The sequence below is a fragment of the Littorina saxatilis genome, linkage group LG6 (genome assembly GCF_037325665.1).
Source record: "Littorina saxatilis isolate snail1 linkage group LG6, US_GU_Lsax_2.0, whole genome shotgun sequence".
Taxonomy (NCBI): Eukaryota; Metazoa; Mollusca; class Gastropoda; order Littorinimorpha; family Littorinidae; genus Littorina; species Littorina saxatilis.
In genome coordinates, this window is record NC_090250.1 from 30,092,019 (window position 1) to 30,119,577 (window position 27,559).

Sequence of the window (27,559 nt, forward strand, 5' to 3'; positions counted from 1 at the left end):
GGTCTAGCGCAAAAACGAGGCGCCATTGTTCTTCAGGGCCAAGTCCACGAAAATAAATTCTTGGAAAATGTCTCACGCTCGACAGAAAGCAGCCAGGATGTTCCCGTTCGGTGAGCGTTCAAATGGAAGTATGCTTGTACTGTATTTAGACGCTCGGGGAGCTCTGTGATGGTTTACGGGAGGCTTACTGTGCCTTTAAACCACTATCAAAACTGACAGGAGTCCTGTCCCTTTGGTAATTTTGGTCAAGCCGTTCTTTGGCCCGGCCCAAACTATGGGATTGTATTTCAGCTTGTAAGCTCATAATTAACTATTGTATTTGTTTGATTAAAATTCCGCTTAAAAATTAAAATGCAAAAACAAATTTAACAGGGTTCCATTTTATTATTTAGTATTTTCTGAACCCAAAACTATATTTTATTATGTTGTGTTTGATTTGAAATATGCTCAGAAATAAAGAAAATCTGTTTTATGTACATCGATCATTGTACGATTCAGCAGAGACATATGTCTCTGGATTCAGTCACCATAATATACTGGACCTATGAGTCCGACTCATAGGCCGCTGCACTGTCTTGGTCGACTTGAAGGTTTCGCCTACCCAAGGACTTATATTAGTCTCGTTGATATATCATGCAGTGTGTTCAATTTCAATCTTTTAGGCCAAAAGATTTACTACGTGACGTTTTGATATCGCTCAGTCTGGTTTACGTAACTTTTTTTTTATTTTATTTTTTTTACGTGAGCATGGTTACATCCATACGACATGTGCACCAAGAGTAAATCAGAGTGTGCAAGGAAACAAACGGGCGGATAAAATGACAAGCCTGGGTGCAAAGAACGAGAAAAAGACTCGGCTCGACAGAGATCGGAAGACGATCATAAAATCTCTGCCCCCCCCCCCCCCCCCCCCCCCCAAGAAATTGCGTGTCGTGCCCTCCCCCATGTGCCCCTGTGAAAAGGCAGAGCAAGGCACGGTCTACATCCTGCAGGTGAAGCAGTACTAGAAGATCTTTCCCTTCGGTCCCTGAGAAGTTGTACGGACCTGCCGGTGTGTAACCGAGTGCCGAACTGAAAGCACAAGAAATGAAGAATCGCCTTTGGGGGCAAAGCCAATCAAACAGGATTGGTATCAGTTTAGAGCTAAGAGAGAGAAATTGTGTGTGTGTGTGTGTGTGTGTGTGTGTGTGTGTGTGTGTGTGTGTGTGTGTGTGTTGATTCTGTGAACAATGATGTAATGTCAGTACAAAACAGATAAGAAGTTCAAAAATCGTTGAGCAGTCTGCATCAACCCATGAGTCAGTAGAACTAAGTTGCATGTATGGCCACAGTACTAAAATAATAACTACATGTTTTTGTGACGTATCTGACCATAAGAATCAATTCTACAGGCTCAACATCTCAGATCTACCCAGTCTTTTTTACACGGGACAAGACCATCGCTCCGTTTGGTCGCATACCAAAATCGAACACCTTGACTCCTTCCTATAGCCTACTGTGCATAATTAGCACCCAAGCTGTTCATCTTTTTGGTATTCGACCAAGTAGATGGATGGTTTTATCACATGTAAAAGCCTTGCCAGATCCGAGATGGTTAGTCAAACTTATCACGAGATCTAGAGAGAGTGTGCCTTTTACACACACACACACACACACAGACACTAGACAGACAGACAGACAGACACACACTGGCTCTTTTTCTCTCACTCTCTTTCTCTCTCTCAGTCTTTCTCTCTCACAGCCTCTCTCTCTCTCTCTCTCTCTCTCTCTCTCACAACTGACACACACACATGCACAAACACACACACACACTCTCTCTCTCTCTCTCTCTCTCTCTCTCTCTCTCTCTCTCTCTCTCTCTCTCTCTCTCTCTCTCTCTCTAGTCTCTCTCTCAGTTTTCATTATACCTTTGACAATAATATGTCATGTTCGTTTGTATGTATATTTTTGTTTGTTTGTATAGTCTGTTAATCGTTTGCTTGTTTGTCGTTTGTTTTTATTACTTCTTTAATTGATATTCCAATATTTTTAAAACGTATTATCATTAGATTAAACCCTCCCATGGGCGAGGGCTGGATGTAAAAAAGCACCTGTTTGCTTATGCCATTACCCTCGTTAATAAAGAATTTGTCATTGTCATTGTCATTGTCTCTCTCTCTCTCTCTCTCTCTCTCTCTCTCTCTCTCTCTCTCTCTCTCTCTCTCTCTCTCTCTCTCTCTGTCTCTCTCTCTCTTTCAAAGCCTTGATGTAGGAGCATTTCTTCGTGTATTCAGACAAAGATTAATTGATTGTTGTATGGTAGATTGGAATAGTGATTTAGTTTCAAAAGATCGTTATGCGTTTTACCGGACATTTAAAGGCACAGAAAGCCTCCCGTAAACCATCACAGATACTGTCAGGCTTTTACACACAGTACAAATTACACCCTTCCATTTGAACACTCACCGAACAGGAACATCCTAGGTGCCCTACGTAAAGAGCGAGCAATTTGAGACCATCTCAATCGGACCCATCCTGAACTCAGGTCAGGTACGGAGGGCACCTATAGATGATGTTCCCGTTTGGTGAGCGTTCAAATGGAAGGGTGTTTGTACTGTGCGTAAAAGCCTGACAGTATCTGTGATGGTTTACGGGAGGCTTACTCTGCCTTTAACTGAAGGTGTTTGGATGTTTTTTTCATTCCTGTTTGAGGTTCCGGTTTGTGGTCGTTTAAAAAGCAAAACCATGTTTTTGAAAGGGCAAATCGTTGAGGTACATGTATAAAGGGTTGGTCAAAGACACACACACACACACACACACTGCACAGACGAACACACACACACACACCCACATACGCGCGCGCGCACGCAAGCACACGCACTCACGCACACACTCACACACACACACACACACACAACCCTCCACCACACATACAGACTGACCCCCCCCCCCCCCCCCCCCCGATATAATATACTAGCTGTACCCGTTTCCTACGTCCGGTACCGCGCGACTTATATGCACACACCTATACACACACACACACACACGCTCATACACACACACACGCACACACATTGTATGTCAGGCCCCCCCAAAAATAGGTGTGGTTACGGTAACATAGCCCAAAAAAATAGGGTAGGAAGGTAGGCAATCACTTTTTTTTATTTTTTACTTTTTTTTCTAATGTGTACAAATTAAACCTACTTGACAGGGAAATAAGTGTGCGACTCGGGCGATTTTGCTTTCATTGCGTTTTCTGCACTCGTTTTTTTGTTTTTTGTTTTTTGTTTGACAATTGTAATAAAAAGTTATTGGGTCGGCCCCTAAAAATAGGGTAGGTCGGGTTACCGTAACCACACCTATTTTTTTTTTAGGCCTCATACACACGCGCTGCGCACGTTCGAATTTCACGACTTATTCGCCTGCAGAGGGAGAGAGGGCGAGAGAGAGAGAGAGAGAGAGAGAGAGAGAGAGACAGACAGACAGACAGAGAGAGAGAGAGACAGAGAGAGAGAGAAAATCTGAGCTGTACCCGTTTTCTATGCTGTACGCGAATAATATGCACGCACCTACACACACACACACACACACACACACACACAACACACACACTCTCACACACACGGCACTGGCACACACTCATACACACACACACACACACACACACACTCAAGTAGAGAGAGAGGGGGGGTACCGGGTAGGAGAGAAAGAGAGAGAGACTCCGGGTTTGAGAGAGCACCGAGAGCTCGGAGAGAGAGAGAGAGAGAGAGAGAGAGAGAGAGAGAGAGAGAGAGAGAGAGAGCATATACTCCGGGTTTGAGAGCACCTTATTGAGCTATTGTATGGAGCTATTACAAACCTGTCCGTACATTGCAGGTGGCCGGTCACGGGAGAGTCCCCCAGTCACACACACTCAGGCACCATGACGGACTGAAGTCAGTCTTTGCTACTGGTGAACGAGCTCTACTTTTCCTAAAACAATAAGGTCAAACTACTACAACTTATAACTGAAAGGAAAAAACTGTCCTGTAAAAATGACGTTAAATCAACGGTGTCAGAAAAAGAGAGATAAAAGAAATCCTCAAATTCCTGAGGATACAGGCACCCCATGAAAGCAGCCACGAACATACTCACAGAGGCACACATGCTTGTGCAGATACTTTGCAAAAGTATGAATTGAAAACCTGCATAATTATGTGGTAATTTTTGTGTGTGTGTGTGTGGCTTTATTGAATACTTCAGGCAGTGACTTTTCCCTGTCCAGTTTTCTCTTTCGTCTCTCTTACCCCTCGCTTACCCACCCCCACCCTCTTACCCTCCACTCCCTTTACCCAGCCCCGACAGCACAAATTTGTAATCTGCAAGGCAGAGTACGCATTTTCTAAAAGGAAGACTACTCCCAGAGATCTTCCAGCTGTCTCCACCATAAGCCAAGTGGTCGAGTCTTATATCCCCTTTCCACACAACCGTTCTAGGTCCCGTTCCCGTACCGACCAAGGAACGGTGCGGGCACGGGAGGGATCGGGACAGAACCGCAATGAACGTAACTGATCGTTAACGGAACTGCTTTGAACGGTAGGGTCGGTAGGGACGGCTGAGTTTGGGCTGCATGTTTACATCAGAATGAACGGTAATGGAACCTCAACCCATCGGTAACGGAACGCTTGGATCGTTAAAGGAACTTAAAACAACGGTAACGCAACGTTAGCGCTCTCACACACTGAGTTGTCATACCCGCATTCCACACATCCGTTCTAGGTCCCGTTCCCTTACCGACCAAGGACGGCTGCCACTATGGTCAGACGCTGCTGAAAGATGCCAAAAAACGGCCGTTTGCGCAGCCGTAGGTGAGCGGAGCCCCTTACGACGTCGGCCGAACAAGGCAGCGTTCCATTGTTGTGGCAGCAGTCCTTGGTTGGTACGGGCCGAACGGGACAAAGAACGGTTGTGTGGAATGGGGGTATATCTTTTGACACCGACAAACTGAAGAATGAACAGATCTATGAGGTAACCGTCTCAATGGTCCAGGCTCAGGAAACAAAGAGTTTTTCTGGCCTGGGGCAATTGCAGCTTCCCTTCTTCGTGTCCGATAGACTGACAAGGACTATAAATAGTAGAGCATAGTGCAATTTCATGTTGGCATCTTCTCCACTGAAAGCTATAACCCAAAGACTGAAGACCAAAGTGCTTACCCCACTTCTGACCCGAATCACCCCCCCTCCTGCTGGGTACACGTGCAATCAAATTAACCTGCTTTGACCTGTGTGCCAGGAGTCGGATGAGAGAGAGAGAGAGAGAGAGAGAGAGAGAGCGAGAGAGCGAGAGAGAGAGAGACACACACACACACACCACACACATAGACAGAGACAGACATAGAAAGACAGAAGCGGAGAGACTCAGAGGGAGACGCAGACAAAGACATACATACAGAGAGAGAGAGAGAGAGAGAGAGAGAGAGAGAGAGAGAGAGAGAGAGAGAGAGAGAGAGAGAGAGAGAGAGAGAGAGAGAGAGAGAGAGAGAAAACACTGTAACTGATCTCGTGAGAACGATAACAAACGAGACATGTCACATCTCCGAATGCATTCCAATAGATGACCGCCGGCCATCAAAAACACGGGACGCACGTGAAAGAAGTGGTGAAGGTTGCCCACCACCCAAAACAAGCCCCGAGGGGCTTCGCCTCTACAAGTCGTGTCAAAACCATTCGTTCGGGCGTCCAGGATTTGTCTTCTTCTGGCCACTGGCGCTCGTCCCCCCCGCAAACGTTACTAGTGTCGGTTCCACTGTGGTCGGTACGTGCGATGACGCCGAACGACAACACGCCTGTCTCGGTTCCGTTGTCGTCGTCGGTCCCGTCTTCCCCGCAACGTCTATAATATGCACGTTTCCCGGCCTGAAACGCAACCCATCCGCTACCTCGATTTGTCACAAAAGAACATTGCTTTTTGTCACCCAGCTGGTTATAAATACTTGAAAAACTCGTGGAAATGATGATGACAATGTTTTTACATTTAGTCAAGTTTTGACTAAATGTTTTAACATAGAGGGGGAATCGAGACGAGGGTCGTGGTGTATGTGTGTCTGTGTGTGTGTAGAGCGATTCAGAGTAAACTACTGGACCGATCTTTATGAAACTTTACATGAGAGTTTTTGGGAATGATATCCCCAGATGTGTTTTTTCAAATTTTCGATAAATGTCTTTGATGACGTCATATCCGGCTTTTTGTAAAAGTTGAGGCGGCACTGTCACACTCTCATTTTTTAATTAAATTGATTGAAATGTTGGCCAAGCAATCTTCGACGAAGGCTGGACTTTGGTATTGCATTTCAGCATAGAGGCTTAGAAATTAATTGATTAGTTTGGTCATTAATAATCTGAAAATTGTAATTAAGTTTTTTTTTAAACGATCCAAATACAATTCATCTTATTCTTCATCATTTTCTGATTCCAAAACTATGCTATTATTGGATTAAAAACAAGCTATGAAAATTAGAAATATGAAAATAATGATTAAAATTACATTTCCGAAATCGATTTAAAGGACCATAACAGGCTTTTTTAGGTGTCAAAAACGCGTTCATTTGCGTTTTGGCGTGACTTAGGTTAACCAGGCATATGCCTGCTGTAGGAAATTGTTTTCTCACCTTCCCTCACAGGGTTTAGTTTATTTCGGAATCGTTTTGTGCCATAATCCGACGAATTTCGTGGCTGAAGCGAGGCGTTTTCGCGTTCCGATCTGCACGGGGGATAACCTGTCAAAGGCCGAGCGGAAGCCGAAGGCGGCGCCTGACACGTGTGAGGGCAAGTTTTGTCTGTTTTCTAGGTATTGGTTGATTTATGTCGGGATTTAAGGTAAGCTACTGATTCAGCGATGACTAAATTTGTTTTTTTGATGCATAAAAGTCAGGGAGCGATTGATATTTGCCCGTAAATAGCCTTCTAAGCTGAAAATGTCGGCGACCGACCACCGGAAATGGCTGTTCGATGGGTTTCGCAAGTAGAAATGTGCTTTATTTCACCGAATCAGCTCGTATTTGGTATGGGTATGGGATTCTGGAGGACAAAGGAGTCATGAATAAGAGGTGCAAAGAAGTGCTATTTGTGAGTAGAATAAATCTTCCGAGCCACTAGACAAGAGAAGGTCATATTTGAGAGATGCGCGTAGGCCGAGCTTTCCGACAAGCGAATGATACAGCATATATTAATCATTCGTTTTGATCAGAAACATAGTCTCTAGTTTTTATGAATGTTTTTTTTTAATTAAAACAATCACGAGAACTCTCTCGCTTAGCCTAATGGCTGTTCGATGGGTTTCGCAAGTAGAAATGTGCTTTATTTCACCAAATCAGCTTGAATTTGACATCGGTTTGGTATTCTAATCCTACCGCGAACAGTTACTGGATAGCAGACACGGCACGTGTGGACGAAATTTCAGAAAAGCGTACATCTGTACAGTGCAGCAAAACGATTATGTGCATCATTGTCAATGTAAATAGTGATCAACTTAGAAGCACACGTACCCTGTTGCCCCAAGATAACGGCACACACACTAAGCCAAATAGCTGTCTCTCGTGTACACCCACACACACGCACGCACGCACGCACTGCACACACGCACATACACACCCATACATACACACCCACACACACACACATTCTAATGGGTTTGGAGCATCTGTTAATACAGATGCAGTCTGAAGACGAAGAAATGGTTCTTGTGGCAGAGGAGGTGGAGGGAGAAGTAGATGAACCTGTGCCAGGTCCATCCGGATCCGCTGTTCCGGCCATATGCCACCATTGTGGCAAATCGTTCGCCTATGGCAAAAATCTGAAGAGACATATAAGGCAAGTGCACTACCAAGGTGAACCCGTGGTGTGTACAGAACCAGGGTGTCTTAAAACGTTCAAACGACCAAAGTTGCTCGAAATACACCACAAGAACATACACTCAGATGAAAGGCCTTTTGAGTGCCACAAATGTGCAAAGGAGTTTGCAATACAAAAATTTTTAACACAGCACTCCCATTCATGTGGTGGCCAGAAACCATAGTGGGTGCAACTTGTGCACCATGGCCTTTGCTAGTAGAAGTAGTCTGGCCGACCACACTGGAGGAGAAGCCACGAGGGCTAACGTTTGAGGCTGTTATGCAATCAGGAAAATTATCCAAAAGGAATATTGACTTCTATAACTGCAGCAGAAAAGATCTAATTCAACCCACAAAAGTGTTGTTGTTTTTTCAAACATGTAGGTCCACTGCTTGTGGGCGTCAGATTTGCCTGACTACAGAGAATGCACCAGGGTGTATTTGCCGGTGGTTTTCTCGGATCTTGCTCCTTGTAAAAACTATTTTTCTGCATGATCTAAAAACAAACAGAAACGGCTACAGGAAATGCACATACATTTATATCATCACAGATATTTGCAACTTCTGGAGATTTTAGTAAATGTATAATATGTGGATATTACTAAGACTCACAGGTATATTACAAACCGCAGGAGCTTTCTAGTTTGATGTTAGGTAGATTTTTGGTTCCTCTTTCCTGTCATGCTCTCTTTTTCTTCATGAATTCTTTTCCTTTTTCTGCCTTCTTGCTCATTCACCTGTATTTTTTCCAAAAATCTCTTCTCTTGCCGCTTGTCTCGCGATTCATGTATAGTTTAATCTGTTAGTGTTCTGATGTAAGTCCAGCAGTAGATAGGTTAAGCCTATTTTAACACACTGGAAACTGGTAATCTTCCAGTAGGTATTAATTTAGTTTTACTAAAGCCTGCTGGGACACAAGTAATGGGTTAGTGCATTTGTAAACAGGAATCGCTTGACAAGTGGCCCCCTTCATCCCCCCCTTCCTCGTCCTGATATGGCTCTGCGTAGTCGGCTGGACGTTAAGCAACAAATAAACAAACAAACAAAAGGTATATTACAACTGCTTGTCTTAACATGTGCTTGTATAAGACATCAATGAAATGAGTAATTTTACTTTTGGTGCTACTATGCTGCCATAGATCACTTTGGAGAGTTTCCTCTTTAGTCGGCTGGCCGGCCGGGGAAGTTACCAGCGGCAGAGTCTGCGGCTGCCCTCTCACCCTTTCTTTCAAGGCGTACAAATCCTTGCCGTGGCACACGCCTCCCCCTCCCCGATGAGTAGACATGAAGGGGCATCCGCTAATAGCTCCCCCCCCCCCCTACCCAAGCCTCCTCCCCAAACCCGGGCAGAGACACAGAGCGCAAAACGACGCTTCCCGGCAACATCTGCTCCTCCCACCCTCCCACCCACCCCCAAACTACGGCCGATGCTTCCCCGCAATCGAATCAGACATCAAATGGCACCGCCATCAGCTGCCTTTGCGCTCACTCACCCCCCCCCCCCCCCCCCCGCCGGGTACCATGTGTTATCAACAGTTTTCTATTATTTCAACGACTGAGAGCCAAAAAGAAACTATGAGAAAGAGAGAACTTTATTTTACAAGGATAAAGTAAGCGAGAGAGTTCTCGTGATTGTTTTAATTAAAAAAAACTCATTCATAAAAACTAGAGACTATGTTTCTGATCAAAACGAATGATTAATCTGCTGTATCATTCGCTTGTCGGAAAGCTCCGCCTACGCGCATCTCTCAAATATGACCTTCTCTTGTCTACTGGCTCGGAAGATTGATTCTACTCCCAAATAGCACTTCTTTGCACCTCTTATGACTCCTTCGTCCTCTAGAATCCCGTACCCATACCAAATACGAGCTGATTTGGTGAAATAAAGCACATTTCTACTTGCAAAACTCATCGAACAGCCATTTCCGATGCTCGATCGCCGACATTTTCAGCTCAGAAGGCTATTTACGGGCAAATATCAATCGCTCCCTGACTTTTTATGCATCGAGAAACAAATTTAGTCATCGCTGAATCAGTAGCTTACTTTAAATCCCGACATAAATCAAACAATTCCTAGAAAACGGACAAAACTTGTTTTCACACGTGTCAAGCGCCGCCTTCCGCTTCCGCTCGGCCTTTGACCGGTTATCCCCCGTGATCTGGCGGCCATTGTATCGCGAACGTCCGCGAGAGTACGGAAGTGGTGAATTCTGGGTAAAATTCCGATGACGTCACAAACAGTGAAGCAACTTTAGCTGCTGAACTTTACAGTTTTGAGCCTGGGGGTTAAAATAAAAAACGCTCGCGCTGGACCCGAGTACTCTTCAGACTGGCTCGCTCCCACAGTATGAAAGTTTTTGTCTTGTGCACGTGGATTAAAAAAAATTTTTTTTTTAATTTATTTTACACAATTAAAAAAAATATTAGAGTAAAATAAAACATTAAAACGTTCATAATAAACAATAGTAAACAAGAATTTATAAACAAAAATATATATAAAAAAAATAGACCGCCCATGCCCGGAATCGAACCCGGATCACTTTGGCACAGTATGAAAGTTTTTGTCTTGTGCATGTGGATTACAAAAAAGAAAAAAAAAATATTTATTTATTTTACACAATTAAAAAAATTATTAGAGTAAAATAAAACATTAAAACGTTCATAATAAACAATAGTAAACAAGAATTTTAAAAAAATAAAAAAATAAAAAAATAGACCGCCCATGCCGGGAATCGAACCAGGATCACTTTGGCCACCAACTCTGACAATTTTGCCAGTGAACTCAAATGCCTAGGGTGCTAAAATTAGGTCGCGCAGCACGCGAAGTCAGTGGCTGACGCACGCAAAGCCTGGTGTCGCTGGCTGGCTGGCTCTTCTATTAGCCGCACGGCAGTTCTATCCCACCGCGAATTGCGCCCAGCGTTAAGAGTCGTTTTTGTGATTTATTTCGCATTTAGGTCCCAGGTAACATTATGAAGTTTTAATACGATCAATCGGACCTATTATCAAGTTAGTGTATCAACTTTTGAACAAACTGCGCCCAGTAGTTTCCCAGCAATAAGCTGTTAAGTCGAGACAGACAGACACACACCCACACACACACAATTAAAGTCTGCTGGACCCTCCTACTGCGTACTCGGGGATCAAGGGTCTGCGTGCCCCGTGATTAGTAATTTTTTTTTACAAATTACGTTAATGCTCCCGATATTTTCTTGTCATCTCCAAAGTCAAGGCACAAAAACAAAATCCCTTGACTGTTGGGATAGCGCGACTGTTTATGTTTAGATTTTTGTTTTCATTACTAGATTGTCCCGTCGCTGGGAAATTCGGGTCACTTCCTCCCAGTGGAAAGCTAGCAGGAACAAAGTCGCGCTACCCCAAAGTCAAGGGATCTATGGGATTTTTTTCTCCTTTTCATTGTCCCATCGCTGGGAAATTCGGGTCGCTTCCTCCCAGTGGAAAGCTAGCAACAACAGAGTCGCGCTACCCCAAAGTCAATGAATCCATTAGATTTTTTTTTCATTTCTTTATTGTCCCATCACATTCCACAACTTGGACACATACCACAACTTCGACACATTACCACGTATTGGACACATTACCACATCTTGGACACATACCACAACTTGGACACATACCACATCTTAGACACATACCGCATCTTGGACACATACCACAACTTGGACACATACCACATCTTGGACACATTCCACATCTTGGACACATACCACATCTTAGACGCATACCACAACTTGGATACATTACCACATCTTGGACACATGATACCACAACTTGTGATACATACCGCAACTTGGACACATTCCACAACTTATAATCGAGACTGTACCGCCGGCTTGTCACTTCTGAACGGGCTTTTACGTGAAGCGCAATACGCTACTGCACTATACTGACTTGTCACTTTCTGCACGCTTATTTCGTGCACGTAGGCGCTATAACTAGTATATATATACGTATCATTCTTAATTGTTGGCGCATGGTCGCGGGGGACAAAGCTATAATAATGTTTAGTGAGAAAGAAAATGCAGTCTGTTCATTTTATTCTGTGAGTTCCGACAGATTTACTAAAACTTATGTAGTAGTCTAATGCGACTGACTTTTTTTTTTGTAGCCAAATGGCTTTCGATAGAACATCACGTCCACTCAGTCCGGGCTGCTACTCAGTCGGTCACTGTAGGCCAAATATGGCTTAGGTCTACTTTTTCTTTGATGTACATCACACTGACCCGCAGAACATACACATGATGAAACTCCACGCCTCCCTGAATGTTTTACTTTGCCATCAGCAAACACGCTTACGAATTTGACCCATTCAGCCACAACAAAGGTGTGAACCGAAACTAGAAATTCTACAAACAGAAAGTGGCGTTCCCGTCATGTGCACGGCTGGGCGCCGTAGACTTTGGGAGGAACAGTCTACCGGGAAGTGCTTCGGAGGTGACACTGACAAGCCTGTCTGAGACATGTCTCAGTGTACAATACGTAGTCGCAGTTTGTCTGTGCAATGCAGTTTTTGATGTGTTGAGTTTGTTCTGCTGCACGAAAGAGTTTACAGACAACGTTTATCAGGTATGTTTTCAGCTGTCTTTCAAGGGGTAAAGATGTAGGCAGGTCGGACAAATTTCATGAGCCCGAGGGATGGAGAATTCTAATTTCTAGAAAGTACGCACTGTGGTGGTTAGCGTGGGCTGTTACTCCTTGCATGCATGCTTGAAGCGACGGTTTGTATTGTTTCATTATTAATAAATTAGTTTGGAGCTATTTATTGCAATGTTTGAGGTCAGTCCTGACCCTGCCAGCTAAGCAATCTGGCGGTGTTCCCGGCGGCATAAATCAGTCACATCATCAGTGAAGGCCGGGTAGCCCATTCCGTCAAGCTAGGCCTACAGTCTGACAGTCAAGTTTTGACTAAATGTTTTAACATGGAGGGGGGAATCGAGACAGGGGTCGTGGTGTATGTGTGTGTGTGTCTGTCTGTGCGTGTGTGTGTGTGTAGAGCGATTCAGAGTAAACTACTAGACCGATCTTTATCAAATTTGACATGAGAGTTCCTGGGAATGATATCCCCGGAATGATATCCACGGACTTTTTTTCTCATTTTTTCGATAAATGTCTTTGGTGACGTCATATCTGGCTTTTTGTAAAAGTTGAGGCGGCACTGTCACACCCTCATTTTTCAATCAAATTGATTGAAATTGTGGCCACGCAGTTTTCGACGAAAGCCGGACTTCGGTATTGCATTTCAGCTTGGAGACTTAAAAAATCGGAAAATTGTAATTAAACTTATTTGTGTTATAAGATGATCCAAAATTACGTTCATCTTATTCTTCATCATTTTCTGAGTCCAAAAACATATAAATATGTTATAATCGGATTAAAAACAAGCTCTGAAAATTAAAAATATAAAAATTATGCTTAAAATAAAATTTCCGAAATCGATTTAAAAACAATTTCATCTTATTTCTTGTCGGTTCCTGATTCCAAGAACATATAGATATGATATGTTTGGATTAAAAACACGCTCAGAAAGTTAAAACGAAGAGAGGTACAGAAAAGCGTGCTATGCAGCACAGCGCAACCACTTCCGCGCTAAACAGGCTCGTTAATTTCACTGCCTTTTGCACGAGCGGCGGACTTTGATCATTGTGAAAAAATGCAGTGCGTTCTGTTTCATTCTGTGAGTTCCACAGCTTGACTAAATGTAGTAATTTCGCCTTTCGCGACTTGTTACATTTAGTCAAGTTTTTTTTTAGTTGTCACGTGGTCAGGTTAATGGAACACTGGGAATGTACCAGGAAAATTAAAGCTTTCTTCTTCTTCTTTTGTGTTCATGGGCTGAAACTCCCATGTGTTTTTTGTACGAGTGGGTTTTTACGTGTATGACCGTTTCAGTTTACCCCACCATGATTTAGGCAGCCATACGCCGCTTTTTGGAAAGCATGCTGGGTATTTTCAAAACTTACCCCACTCATCACTCGGCCAGAAACCAGGGCCGGACTAGGCGAAGAGGAGGGGGGGGGTTGCCAGTGGTGGCCCAGGGGGATGTCCCCCCTGGCGGCAGGGGTGGATCAGTTCATTTTATGGGTGTTTTTTTTCAAAAGTATATTGTGAAGATATGGGTGTGAAGGCGCGAAGCGCCGAGCTGACGGCGCAAAGCGCCTAGCTTGCTAGGGGGGTCCGGGGGCATGCCCCCCCGGAAAATTTTGAAAAAAAGGATGCAAAATGGTGCAATCTGGTGCATTCTGAGGATGATCATTACCAGTTTCAGGCAGCAGATTTTGTCACTGATTAATACCCCAAAAATTGAAACTCAATGTAAAATAAAGAAATGCATGCCTCATTCAATATTTTTATTTTTTGGCTGGGGGGGGGTACGGAAACCCTAGAACCCCCCCCCTTCCCTCGTTGTGGGGGTCAGGGGGCGAAGCCCCCTGAAGCTGATGGGTAGGTCATATTCTGAGATAGGAAAATGGTCGCTCCTTGCATGAAACGGCATAAAATAAGCAATAATAAAAAAAATTAAATAAGTAAGGTACATGTTTAGGCTAGGGGGGGGGGTTGCGCAACCCCCATAACCCCCCCGGTAGTCCGGCCCTGAGAAACCGATGATGATCCTGGCCGTACCACCCTCAGCAGTTCATCTGTCGCCGGTTGGTTCTAGACGCTTCCTAGCACCCCCAGCTTGCTCCTGGAAACAGCAAAGACAATAAACCCTCGCCGCCTGGCCGAGGCAGCACTGAGCCGGCGACGGGAACCAAACCAAATGTGCCTCCAGACACATAGTTTTGTGAGACATGGCACCCTGGATGGGTGAGACAGAAGCCTCCAGGGAAGTCAAATAACACAATTGTCTCCAGCCTCAGATAACTTGGGAGCAGAGGCTACAGCTCTATAAGCGTTTCAGATACAAAATGTGCCTCCAGATACACATACAACCTTAGATGGCCGAGGTTGTGGCATCTAAGGCTCCTTATAACCAATCCGCCTCCAGACAAACTACCCGACGGGAACGCACTTACCCCTGGTACTATGACACCACAAGTCACTCCTAAGCGAAAAGAGACCCACAATGGCAGCGCTGACTGCCAGCACTGACTCCTAATGACCCAGCCGGGTCTCCAAACCAACTCCATGACACTACTTGAAACCGGCACCTCCGGCTCGGGTGCCTCGTTGACCGGGAGCTGGAGAGCGACAACCATCCTTCCCTTGGCCCTTTTTATTTTATTTTTATTTTTTTCTGTCTTTCTTTTTTTTACAATCTAAAGTCGGGGTCAAACCCGGGAACATGCCCCAAATGGGTTTACTGTAAGGACGTTAAACAATACTTATAATCGAGACTGTACCGGCTTGTCACTTTCTGAACGGGCTTTTATGTGAAGCGCTATGCGCTACTGCGCTATACTGACTTGTCACTTTCTGCACGCTTATTTCGTGCACCTAGGCGCTATAACTAGTATATATACATATCATTCTTAATTGTTGGCGCACGGCCGCAGGGGACAAAGCTATAATGTTTGGGTCGAAAAAAAATGCAGTCTGTTCATTTTATTCTGTCAGTTTGACAGATTGACTAAATGTAGTAATGCGACTGACATTTTTTTTTTTTTTTAGCCAAATGGCTTTTGATAGAACATCACGTCCACTCCGGGCTGCTACTCAGTCGGTCACTGTAGGCCAAATATGGCTTAGGTCTACTTTTTCTTTGATGTACATCACACTGACCCGCAGAACATACACATGATGAAACTCCACGCCTCCCTGAATGTTTTACTTTGCCATCAGCAAACACGCTTACGAATTTGACCCATTCACTGATTCAGCCACAACAAAGGTGTGAACCGAAACTAGAAATTCTGCAAACAGAAAGTGGCGTTCCCGTCATGTGCACGGCTGGACATGACTGGATGCACCGTAGAGGTGACACTGACAAGCCTGTCTGAGACATGTCTCAGTGTACAATACGTAGTCGCAGTTTGTCTGTGCAATGCAGTTTTTGATGTGTTGAGTTTGTTCTGCTGCACGAAAGAGTTTACAGACAACGTTCATCAGGTATGTTTTCAGCTGTCTTTCAAGGGGTAAAGATGTAGGCAGGTCGGACAAATTTCATGAGCCCGAGGGATGGAGAATTCTAGAAAGTACGCACTGTGGTGGTTAGCGTGGGCTGTTACTCCTTGCATGCATGCTTGAAGCGACCGTTTGTATTTTTTCATTATTAATAAATTAGTTTGGAGCTATTTATTGCAATGAGTTTATGGTCAGTCCTGATCGACCCTGCCAGCTTTGCAATCTGGCGGTGTCGGCGGCATAAATCAGTCCATCATGAAGCTAGGCCCGACAACAGTCTGACAGTGAAACTTGACTGACAGATGATCATATAATATCATTGAATATAGCCTGGTTGCACAGTCGCATTACTACATTTAGTCAATCTGTCAAACTGACAGAATAAAATGAACAGACTGCATTTTCTTTCTCACTAAACATTATTATAGCTTTGTCCCCCGCGACCATGCGCCAACAATTAAGAATGATACGTATATCCTAGTTATAGCGCCTAGGTGCACGAAATAAGCGTGCAGAAAGTGACAAGTCAGTATAGCGCAGTAGCGCATAGCGCTTCACATAACTTGAAAGCCCGTTCAGAAAGTGACAAGCCGGTACTGAGTGTAGGCTCTTGTCACAGACTCCAGACTCTTGATACGCAATAATTATGCAAGTATGTGCGCTTGGATGTGATTGATTGTTGTAACAAACTAGCTTACATCTATCCTGGAAAAAATCATTGTGTTCAAAGTAGAGACAACAGCTGCATGAGCTGATTGTCAGAGAATTGTTAAACAGTATGTTGACACCACCATATTTAAGACTTCCCCTTTTTAAGACTTTGTTTTTTTCATATATGTGACCCAAGTCAAGTCAAGTCAAGTCAAGTTTTATTCCGATAAAAACCCCGTGAGGGTACATGGAAAATTAAAAAACACAATAAAAACACATTTCATTCAACACCAAATAAAAGGAACTAAAACAAAAAGAAATCAGACTATGTAGAGAAAAGGGAGTTGAGGGGTGAGGGAGAGCAAAAACAATACAAGAAACAATTCAACAATAATAATAATAATAATAAATAATAATAATAATAATAATAATAATAATAATAATAATAATAAAACACTACAAGTGCAAAGTGATTACATACATTTCTTTACTATGGGAAATGGGGGGAAGGGGGAGGGGGGGGGGGTGATGGGTGAGTTAACATAAGGACAAAAATACTATTACAAACAACACAAAACAGATAACGGAGTATAAAGCTAAAAGATAATTAAATTTTACTCGCTTCTCAAACAGTCCATGACAAGTGTCATGAACTTTGCGAGTTTTAGCAATAAACTCTTTTTTGTAGTGGAAAAAAGCTCTCTGAATTTAACTGAATTGGGGCGGGCATAATAATAGCGCCGTAACAACTGTTTTCTATAATTGGTAAAAAAAGGACATACAAAAATATAATGGAACTCGTCCCCAAGGTCACCTGATGAACATTTGTGACAGATTCTGTCTTGTCTGGGAATACCAAGAGTCCTACCTTTTTGTATAGGCAATTTATGATTCAGTGTTCTAAATTTTAAAACAGCGTTTGCTAAATTAACCGGCAGGATGGACAAGTACTTTTCAAACTCAAAATTCTCTTTATACATTCTATAATTATAATAAAACTCATTGTTATTTATTTCTGAATGCCAGGTTTGGACAAATTGGTCTTGTAGCCTATTTTTCATCAGTGCTTTGAAAGTATTAAAATAACCACCATCCGTTACATTATCGATAGTTTGATTGTGCCAAAAATCACTAAAGCCTAACTCATTTAGAACACCATGGACAGAAAGCAAAAATTTTGACTTGTATACACCAGATTCATACATTTTAAACAAAAAACGATATGTCACACAAGAAAGTTTGTCAGAACCATTAGAAAATGCAAGTTTGTACCAAAAATTCAACATACGACATGAGTCGCATGTCACCTTTGCATGATTTTCATATTTTTACATGTTCCTAAAGAGTTTTGTATGCTCTATCCAGTGATGAAAACCGTTTTAGAAAAGAGCGAAAACTGTTTGAGTTATAAGTCTGTGACTAAGGTGACCCTCACACTGTTACCAGACACTCCCCGGACTTATATTGAGCCTTGCGCAGAACCGCGCGAGGTGACATGCGACTCATTTTGTGGTGGAGGGTCATATATATATATATTACTAGAATGAATACCCGCTTCGCCGGGTAGCCGGCTTCGCCGGGAAGAAGTACTTAGAGCCGTACGCCGGCTTCGCCGGGTCCGAACAATGGACCCGCCAAGCTTAGGTCCCTCCCAGATTCGTGGAATGGGAACAGCACGAAAATGATTCAGTGGCCATAATGCCATTCCTGACCATATCGAGTCCCATCCTTGTCGACGAATGTAACCGTGTTAATCACCTTTGGAGGCGAACTCCACTCAAACAGGACTGAGCAAGTTAGAGCTTATCTCTAAGCCCTTTTGAACTGTTATGGCTTCTCAAAGTAAGGCCAGTACATAAAATTACACAAAAGCCGCCAGACCACATCACAAACAGAACTGAACAATGCACAGGTGTTGCTCACATAGAGACACACACACACACACACACACACACACAAACACAGAGAAGCCGTATCTATAGAGAGATAGATGACAGTGTATTTTTCGCGTGGCTATAAATTGATTCGACCTTTGCACTTTTACAGTGAGGATAATTTACGGGTCCAATTTACGTTCTGGACACTGCGGTGACCTTCTAAAAATAGTAACAGAACGCCGGGAATATCCGAAGATGCCCCCTTCATTCAAAAGTGCACCATACGAAGGAAGGGAGGTAAACGCTGAAAACATGGAGAAGATGAGAAGATAAGGAAGAGTTACTTATAATGGTGAAATGAACACAAAAACCAAATTCGGTTCAGCGCTGCGCGCTGAGAGCACGTGTTGAAATATCTCATCGATGATATTGTGTCCGGGGTGTAGCTGAATACGGTGTCCAAATTTGAAAAAGATCCACCGAGAACTTTGGCTTTGGTGTGTCGGTATGGGGGCCCGGGTAGCTGAGGTGGAACCAAAATAGCTGAGGTGGAACCAAAATCGGTTCAGCGCTGCGCGCTGAGAGCACGTGTTGACATATCGACCAGGTTGTGTCCTGTACCGGGTCTACCTGAATATGCCCACCAAATTTGAAGCAGATCCATCGAGAACTTTGGCCGTGCATCGCGAACTCACACACAGACACACACACACACAGACACACAGACACAAGTCGTATATATAGATTCATAACCTGTGAAAAGGGTCTGCTTTTTCAACAGTCGAAGGGGTGCTATTTCTAAAAAGAGGCAGCTCGTTTCCGGAAATGCGGCGCTTTGTTGGAAATCAAGTGAGGTTTCGGGAATTGCCGATTATTCCAACTCTGCACCGGATCCTTACTTTGAATTCAACACAGCCACCACAGATTTGCTCAGGCTTTAATTTGCATGGGATAAGTCTACTGCCACTTGGACATACATGAAATTTAAACAAGTCGCGTAAGGCGAAAATACAATATTTAGTCAAGTAGCTGTCGAACTCACAGAATGAAACTGAACGCAATGCCATTTTTCAGCAAGACCGTATACTCGTAGCATCGTCAGTCCACCGCTCATGGCAAAGGCAGTGAAATTGACAAGAAGAGCGGGGTAGTAGTTGCGCTAAGAAGGATAGCACGCTTTTCTGTACCTCTCTTTGTTTTAACTTTCTGAGCGTGTTTTTAATCCAAACATATCATATCTATATGTTTTTGGAATCAGAAACCGACAAGGAATAAGATGAAAGTGTTTTTAAATTGATTTGGACAATTTAATTTTGATAATAATTTTTATATATTTAATTTTCAGAGCTTGTTTTTAATCCGAATATAACATATTTATATGTTTTTGGAATCAGCAAATGATGGAGAATAAGATAAACGTAAATTGGGATCGTTTTATAAATTTTTATTTTTTTTTACAATTTTCAGATTTTGAATGACCAAAGTCATTAATTAATTTTTAAGCCACCAAGCTGAAATGCAATACCGAAGTCCGGGCTTTGTCGAAGATTACTTGACCAAAATTTCAACCAATTTGGTTGAAAAATGAGGGCGTGACAGTGCCGCCTCAACTTTCACGAAAAGCCGGATATGACGTCATCAAAGACATTTATCAAAAAAATGAAAAAAACGTTCGGGGATTTCATACCCAGGAACTCTAGTCTTATCTCATGTCAAATTTCATAAAGATCGGTCCAGTAGTTTAGTCTGAATCGCTCTACACACACACACAGACACACACACACACACACGCACACACGCACACACGCACATACACCACGACCCTCGTTTCGATTCCCCCTCGATGTTAAAATATTTAGTCAAAACTTGACTAAAAATAAAAATATATTGTCAGCATAATTGTTCACTCGGTCGAATGAGGGGGCTCTTAAAAATAATATAATATCTGAATATAACGTTCCTCCGATAAGAATAAGAGGATTCCATTTTGTAAAAAGGGGGGGGGGGGGGGGGGGGGGGGAGCTATCTATAATTCATTGTCTGTTTAATTTTTTAATTTATTTTTTACTTGTTCGTTTCATCATTACTTCAAATAAAGAGAAAAGACAGTATCATATTTGTCCATGAACATTTGTTTTCACAGTCTTCTTACTTTATTATGATTTTAGTGATTGTTGTCTAACATTATTATGTGTTATCTTCCTCTGCAACCAGACTGGGTAATACAATGTAGCTCTACATGCGTGTCCTATTCCTAAAATGATGGTGGAAACTGATGTGGCAGGGGAAGACCATTACCTGACCCCCTGAAGCTTGTGACAAGGTAAGGTGGTTGTTGTTATTGTAGTGGTTTTTTTATGGTGGTGGTGGTGGCAGTGTGTGTGTGTGTGTGTGTGTGTGTGTGTGTGAGATTGAGGGGAAGAGTTTTTCAACATGAGTAGGTTTTGCACAGCATAATCAGGTTAGAGCACAATTCTTCCTGTATGAATGATTCAACTTGCAAGATCTGACCAAACTTTAACATTGAATAGGATCCACTTGGACACGTGAAAAATCTACAACCTGGTCGCTCTCTGTGCAGAGTGGGAATTTTTGATGACTTTAATTTCTTAAATTGCACTTTTTGAAATTATTTCATACAAATATTCTCACTCTGGGCAGTATGCAGTCAAGTTGTTGAGTTTTGGCATGTGTCTAACTCTAAGTTGAGGGATGGACTTATTTCTTGTTAAACTTAAAGTAAAGCGGATGGTGAGCAGCACCGTTTTCAGGGGAAGGACTGTGCAGCTAAACCTGAAGAATATCGTTAAAGGTAAGTTATTGGCTTAAAAACAAAAACAAAGAGGAGACACAATGCAGCTCCAATCCATCCATGACTAGCCTAGCTGGATAGGGTCCCCTGATATGCATGTATGTCCCAACTGTCCTCCCCGAGGCTCCCACTGCATGCCCCCATAAAATTAAAAACCCAAAGATTTCAACAAGTTCTCAGTCTGACTGCATACCTTGAACCTATCACTTTCATCAAAAGAAAGCCACAAGGGAAGATACTTTCGTGTACTAAACAGCATCGGGACAGAAATTAGACTGAGAACTTGTGCAACTGCTTTGGCTTTTTGTAAGGGTACATAGTGGGAGACTTGGGGAGGCTTAGACACACAGACATGCATATCAGGGGACACTATCCAGGCTAGTCATAGATGGATGGGAGCTGCATTGTGTCCCCTCTTTTTGTCAACAGCCAATAACTTTGTTTTGACAATATTTTTCAGCTTTAAGCAGACCGCAGGATTCCCTCATTGGGAGTTTTAAGATCTTTCAAATTGTCTTATTGAGCAGCCATAGAATTTTCTTCTCATGTTCATTAAAAATGAAAACATTCATGTTCTGGAGTGATTTCTCTCCAAAAGTATGTTTTACAATGTGCTCATTTTTTTCAGGATTTTAGAATGGAGTGTGAGAGTTGCCATGGGCCTATAACAGACAGTGATGTATTCTGTCCTGAATGTGGAACACCCAGAAAACCAGACCGCAGATGCGTACACTGCCAGACTCCGATCAAGGCCAAACAGAAAATCTGTTCAGGCTGTGGAAAATCACCAGAGCTGAAATGCCCATGCGGAGCCAGCTTGAAACTCGCACAGAAGTTTTGCCGTAGTTGTGGAGAGGTGGTGCAACAGCCAGTCAAGAAGAAAGTTTGTCCAAAATGTTCTGCAGACGCAGAAGACGGGGACAAATTTTGCCCTGACTGTGGACATGCTTTGGAAAATATCCATCCCTTGCCAAGTTCTGTCCAGTGCAGTGAGGTACAAGTTCCAAAGAAGCATGATGGCTCACCCTCTGCGTCCACAGAAGAACCAGAGTCCTCGCAAAGTGATGGTGCTGCTGCAGGAAATGAAGATGGCAACACCAGTCTTGGGGAGAGTAAAATCAGCAATGAAGAGCCAGCATCACATACGGTCGGGGAGAATGACAATAGTGTAGCTGGAAAAGTACCAGTCACCGAAGACAAGAAGAAGTCAGAAGTGTCTGGTAACTGTGAGAAGGACTATCCTGCAAGTGCTGAGCAGCAGGGTAATGTGGACCCACACACACCAGATAGCAAGGATGGTGATGGCCCAGCATTGGTGACCAGTACTGCGGGGACTCAAAATAGCATGCCAGAAAAGAAGAATCAGACTGACAGACAGGAAGGGTCAGTTTCCGCAGGGGCAGGTAACTACTTGCCTCAAGAGGTTTTGCATGTAGGAACTCAAGATAATCAAGCCCAAGATTTTCAGTCCATTCTTGAAGGACAAGAAAGTTCTGTAGCTGGAAAAGTACCAGTCACCGAAGACAAGAAGAAGTCAGAAGTGTCTGGTAACTGTGAGAAGGACTATCCTGCAAGTGCTGAGCAGCAGGGTAATGTGGACCCACACACACCAGATAGCAAGGATGGTGATGGCCCAGCATTGGTGACCAGTACTGCGGGGACTCAAAATAGCATGCCAGAAAAGAAGAATCAGACTGACAGACAGGAAGGATCAGTTCCCGCAGGGGCAGGTAACTACTTGCCTCAAGAGGTTTTGCATGTAGGAACTCAAGATAATCAAGCCCAAGATTTTCAGTCCATTCTTGAAGGACAAGAAAGTTCTGTAGCTGGAAAAGTACCAGTCACCGAAGACAAGAAGAAGTCAGAAGTGTCTGGTAACTGTGAGAAGGACTATCCTGCAAGTGCTGAGCAGCAGGGTAATGTGGACCCACACACACCAGATAGCAAGGATGGTGATGGCCCAGCATTGGTGACCAGTACTGCGGGGACTCAAAATAGCATGCCAGAAAAGAAGAATCAGACTGACAGACAGGAAGGATCAGTTCCCGCAGGGGCAGGTAACTACTTGCCTCAAGAGGTTTTGCATGTAGGAACTCAAGATAATCAAGCCCAAGATTTTCAGTCCATTCTTGAAGGACAAGAAAGTTCTGTTGATGACTACACCAAAATGCCTGCAAGCCCACCAACAGAGTCTGCAGCAGCAGCAAGTAAAATGGGTGAGGATCTGCTTTACCCATTCTCTCTCTCTCTCTCTCTCTCTCTCTCTCTCTCTCTCTCTCTCTCTCTCTCTCTCTCTCTCTCTTTTGCAGTCTCTCTCTCTCTCTTTTCTTTCTCGTTCTCTTTCTCTCTCTCTCGATCTGCAGTCTCTCGCTCTCTCACTCTCTCTCTCCTTTGCAGTCTCTCTCTCTCTCTCTCTCTCTCTCTCTCTCTCTCTCTCTCTCTCTCTCTGTTTAAAATGTCATAGTAAATGTCATATAATTCTCTCTTGTTACATGAATCATATGAAGCCATCTGCACATAGGGATTTTTAAGTAAACTCATTTGTTTGCACAGCAACTTCAGTTTTAAAAACAAAGCTTCGCCAGCAATAAGCTAGATTAACTATTGACTATTCAGTAGTTTTTCTGATCACTTTTTTATAGTTGGACACACCAAAGATGACAGTTTGACAGATGTTTGACAGTACCTCAATAAGGCATGGTGCTGGCTTTTCAGGTGATGGTGCAGTTGTTCATAGATGTTTTTCAGGGTAATGTTTTTCAGTAAATCCATTGGCAGAATGTTAGTCATAAGAGTCAGCAGTACCCTTACAGAAAAGAAAAGTCGCTGCGACCTCGCTGCGACCTCGTTGCGAGGTCGCAGCGATCTAAACACATCGCAGCAACTAGTCGCAGCTGGTCACGGCTAGCCGCGATGTTGGCGCGAGCCTCGCAACAACATCGCAGGTAGCTGCAACCTTGGCGCGAGCCTCACAACAACATCAAAGTTAGCTGCGACAATTGGCGCGAACCTCGCAACAACATCGCGGGTAGCTGCGACCCTGGCGCGAGGCTCGCGACAAGAGCGCGGCTAGCTGCGACCATGGTGCGAGGCTCGCGCCAACATCGCGGGTAGCTGCGACCTTGGCGCGAGCCTCGCAACAACATCGCAGGTAGCTGCAACCTTGGCGCGAGCCTCACAACAACATCAAAGTTAGCTGCGACAATTGGCGCGAACCTCGCAACAACATCGCGGGTAGCTGCGACCTTGACGCGAGCCTCGCAGGTAGCTGCGATCTTGGCGTAAGTTTCCGAACAACATCACAGCTAGCCGCGACCTTAATGGAGGCTTTTTCAACATCATATGGAGGGGCCTGCTTATAGAGCGATTATTGTGTCTGACTCTCTGAGTGGCCCTATTTGCAAATATTCTTACCATCTTGGCACAAGAATGAGACATGGTGGCAGCAAATATTATTCAGAAACATAACACTCAGCTTGCTTCATGTTTTAAAAAACTGTATGAAATATGTTTCATATTACAAAGTAAATATTTTCTTTTGTTTTTAAGCAAAAAGTGTATTTTGGCATTAATTCTTCTGTTAAAGGGATGTATAAATCAGCAGCCCGAAATTCTTGTTTGTTTACCAACTGCCAGAGACTTTTATTCTGTAGTTTCACACAAAATGTTGTTGAAGCAAAATTCAAGGCTTAAAGGTCGTCTACATTTCTGCTTTTTTTTCAATAATCTTATGGTTAGATTTCGCTAAAAAGTTATGTCAGATGATGAATGAAGCATGGGGAAATTTTTTTATCAAAATAAAAATAAATGTAAAAAAAGTTTTTATTTTTGAGAAGTACAGTATAACACTTCCAATGTTTTGATTTCCATGTGGAGAGAGCATGTGTTTTAACTATAAATATCGACCAATCAAATTCATGTCACTATGCTGACAGCCACACCCACACAATCACAGCAACAGTTTGACACAGTGTATTAGAGCGCTGTCCACGATGTTTTGTTAAACGCACGGAATGCATGGTATTTGAGAGGACTTTTGCCCTTGGCATTTGCCAAATAAGGATATCGTACTACGCTGCATTACTTTCATGAATTTTCAATCGGTTACCCTGGCTTCGTCCTTCCTGATCGAAGGGGAGTGTATTTTTGATATTTGTAGGGAATAGCTAGACTTAGTATTTGATGCCGATTTCTGTATAAAAATGTAGACAAACACCTTTAAACTCGAGTATTATATTTTCACAAAGATGGTCGCAACCGTTTATATGGCATGTTGCATTTCCATTTAAAAATCAGGTAAAGTGTTATCTTGTGCTTCTTTAAAATTTGGGAGCTAGAAAGTACCATGGTGATGTGCTGCTAACTGCATTTAGCTTAGGGAGTTTACTATTGCCCATTAAACTCAAAGTGTACAACCAGCCTATATTATAAAGACTTAACAGAAATGATCAGATTCAGAGCATATATGACAGCACACGAATGGAAGCACTATATATAGCTTGCACACCAACAAACAAGAGAAATTTTAACTGGCAGTGTGACGATCAAACAATTCCATTAAAAAATATAGCTGGAACCCTAGCTGTTTTGCGCTTGGAGTATTCTCAAACAAATTTGGCATATATATATATATTTTCAGGAAAAAAAAGGTGTACTCCATACATTTGACCATTAAAAAGTTTACCAAAACATTAAACCAAATGCTTCTTTCAATGTGTAATGACAAAAGCGGTTACCATTGATCAAATGCAGAGTTGTAAAGTTGTTATAATCATTAAACCATACTCTGTATCTGTATCTGTCTGTTACGCTGCACTTGTAGAACAAGTCATCCAGATGTCTGGCATTGTTGCAGCGGAGTGGGGGGTGCGCAGCTGATCGTATTTTTAGACAAACAAGCATACATAGTCTAATACGGCAATAATTATGTGTTCCCAGGTCTTGGTCACAGGCGGAAGGTATCGTCCACTGGTCAAACCTTCTTTGTATCACTTAGCTCCTAGCCGCAATCGGGATTTTTTCCACCCCATTTCAAAGGACCAGACCATGCTGTTTTAAAGGTTATTAGAACCATGCATGCACTAACCGATGACTGAAGGTTAGAGAATGCACCTGAAGATGCCAAAAATGTAAAGAAATTCACCGAATAAAATAAAAAATGTATACCACATCAAAATACATACCATTTTCGTTAGTTAATTTGTGTTTACTATGTGATTTTGTATGAATATTTTATTGAAGTACCGTTCAGCCTCACACAGCCTCCGCGCGCTGTGATGCGCAACATTTTTCAGTTCGGTCGTCGTACTTTACGCTCTCTTGCTCCGCGTCAAAGAAACTACAATGGGTGTTTTGAAAGAGCAGAGCTAGCTCTATAATTTCGTATATTTTGAGAACTGGAAAACAAAGTGACCAAAAATTGCGGTTGAAGTTTTCAATATCAAACTACCGACAACTTTATCACACTGCCAAATGAAATACACCATTCGATTCAGCTCGAATTTTTCTTTAAACAAGCAAAAAATGAAGTCAGTCCGACATGTGTCCTCCGAGCAAGACGCCCAAAACGAGGCTCGAATAGCTTTGCCTGCAGTTTTGAAAATGGCGCCCGGTGGCTCAAGCCGCGATTACCGACTCAACAAATTCGACCCAAGCATTCTTTTCGTCCGGCACATCGATTCAAGATGTTCTGTTCGGTAAGTTTAGACATATTAAAGTATTGATTGAATGTTTTTAATGGCGGATGTACGAAATGACAGAAGGTATTTTGTACTGAATTTGACGAAGCGGTTCGACTTCGATGGCCTGTCTGTGTTTCAAGCGGAAGGGTTGTGTTACGAACCGCTTTCGTTTTTTTCTCTAACCCAATAGAATCTAATGACGAAAATAATCATTCACAATGTATCTAAAGATATAAAAAAAACAACTATTTCTGGTGCATCTACGAAATCGGAAATGAAAACATTGCATATTGTTCAAAAACTGATTTTATTCTGGTCACGTAACTTCTTTTCTTGCACCAGCTGAGTGGAAACCAAAAGTAGAATTCACCAGCTGACTCTGAGAACGTTTTGCGGACTCGCAATGTTTCGCACATGTATGTCGACTTATTTCGTGTGAGAAAACAGATATTACAGATATATTTTTTATAAAATACTACTGGTAGCTGCTTTTTCATTTATTGAAAATGAAATAACTGACTTTTCTTCTTTGAGTTTGAATGGTGTTTTTCTTTCTGCAGAAGTAGTGTTTGATGTTATTGTTATAACTTACTTTTTGTTCTTTTCT

General features: G+C 42.9%; 1 protein-coding gene across 3 annotated transcripts in view; it reads left to right on the top strand.

Moving 5' to 3' along the window:
* The first annotated feature begins 11,943 nt into the window (after positions 1 to 11,943).
* The window catches only part of LOC138968962 (uncharacterized), a 59,039-nt gene continuing 43,423 nt past the window's right edge, over positions 11,944 to 27,559 (top strand). The window contains exons 1-3 of one of the 3 annotated variants that reach the window (XM_070341646.1): positions 11,944 to 12,433; positions 20,674 to 20,782; positions 21,900 to 23,487. In XM_070341646.1, coding sequence (XP_070197747.1) covers positions 21,909 to 23,487 — 1,579 coding nt within the window. In that variant the 5' untranslated portion in view covers positions 11,944 to 12,433; positions 20,674 to 20,782; positions 21,900 to 21,908. Of the gene's footprint in view, positions 12,434 to 15,476; positions 15,917 to 20,535; positions 20,783 to 21,899; positions 23,488 to 27,559 lie in introns of those variants that run through there. The other 2 variants (XM_070341647.1, XM_070341648.1) reach the window with 2 other exon arrangements.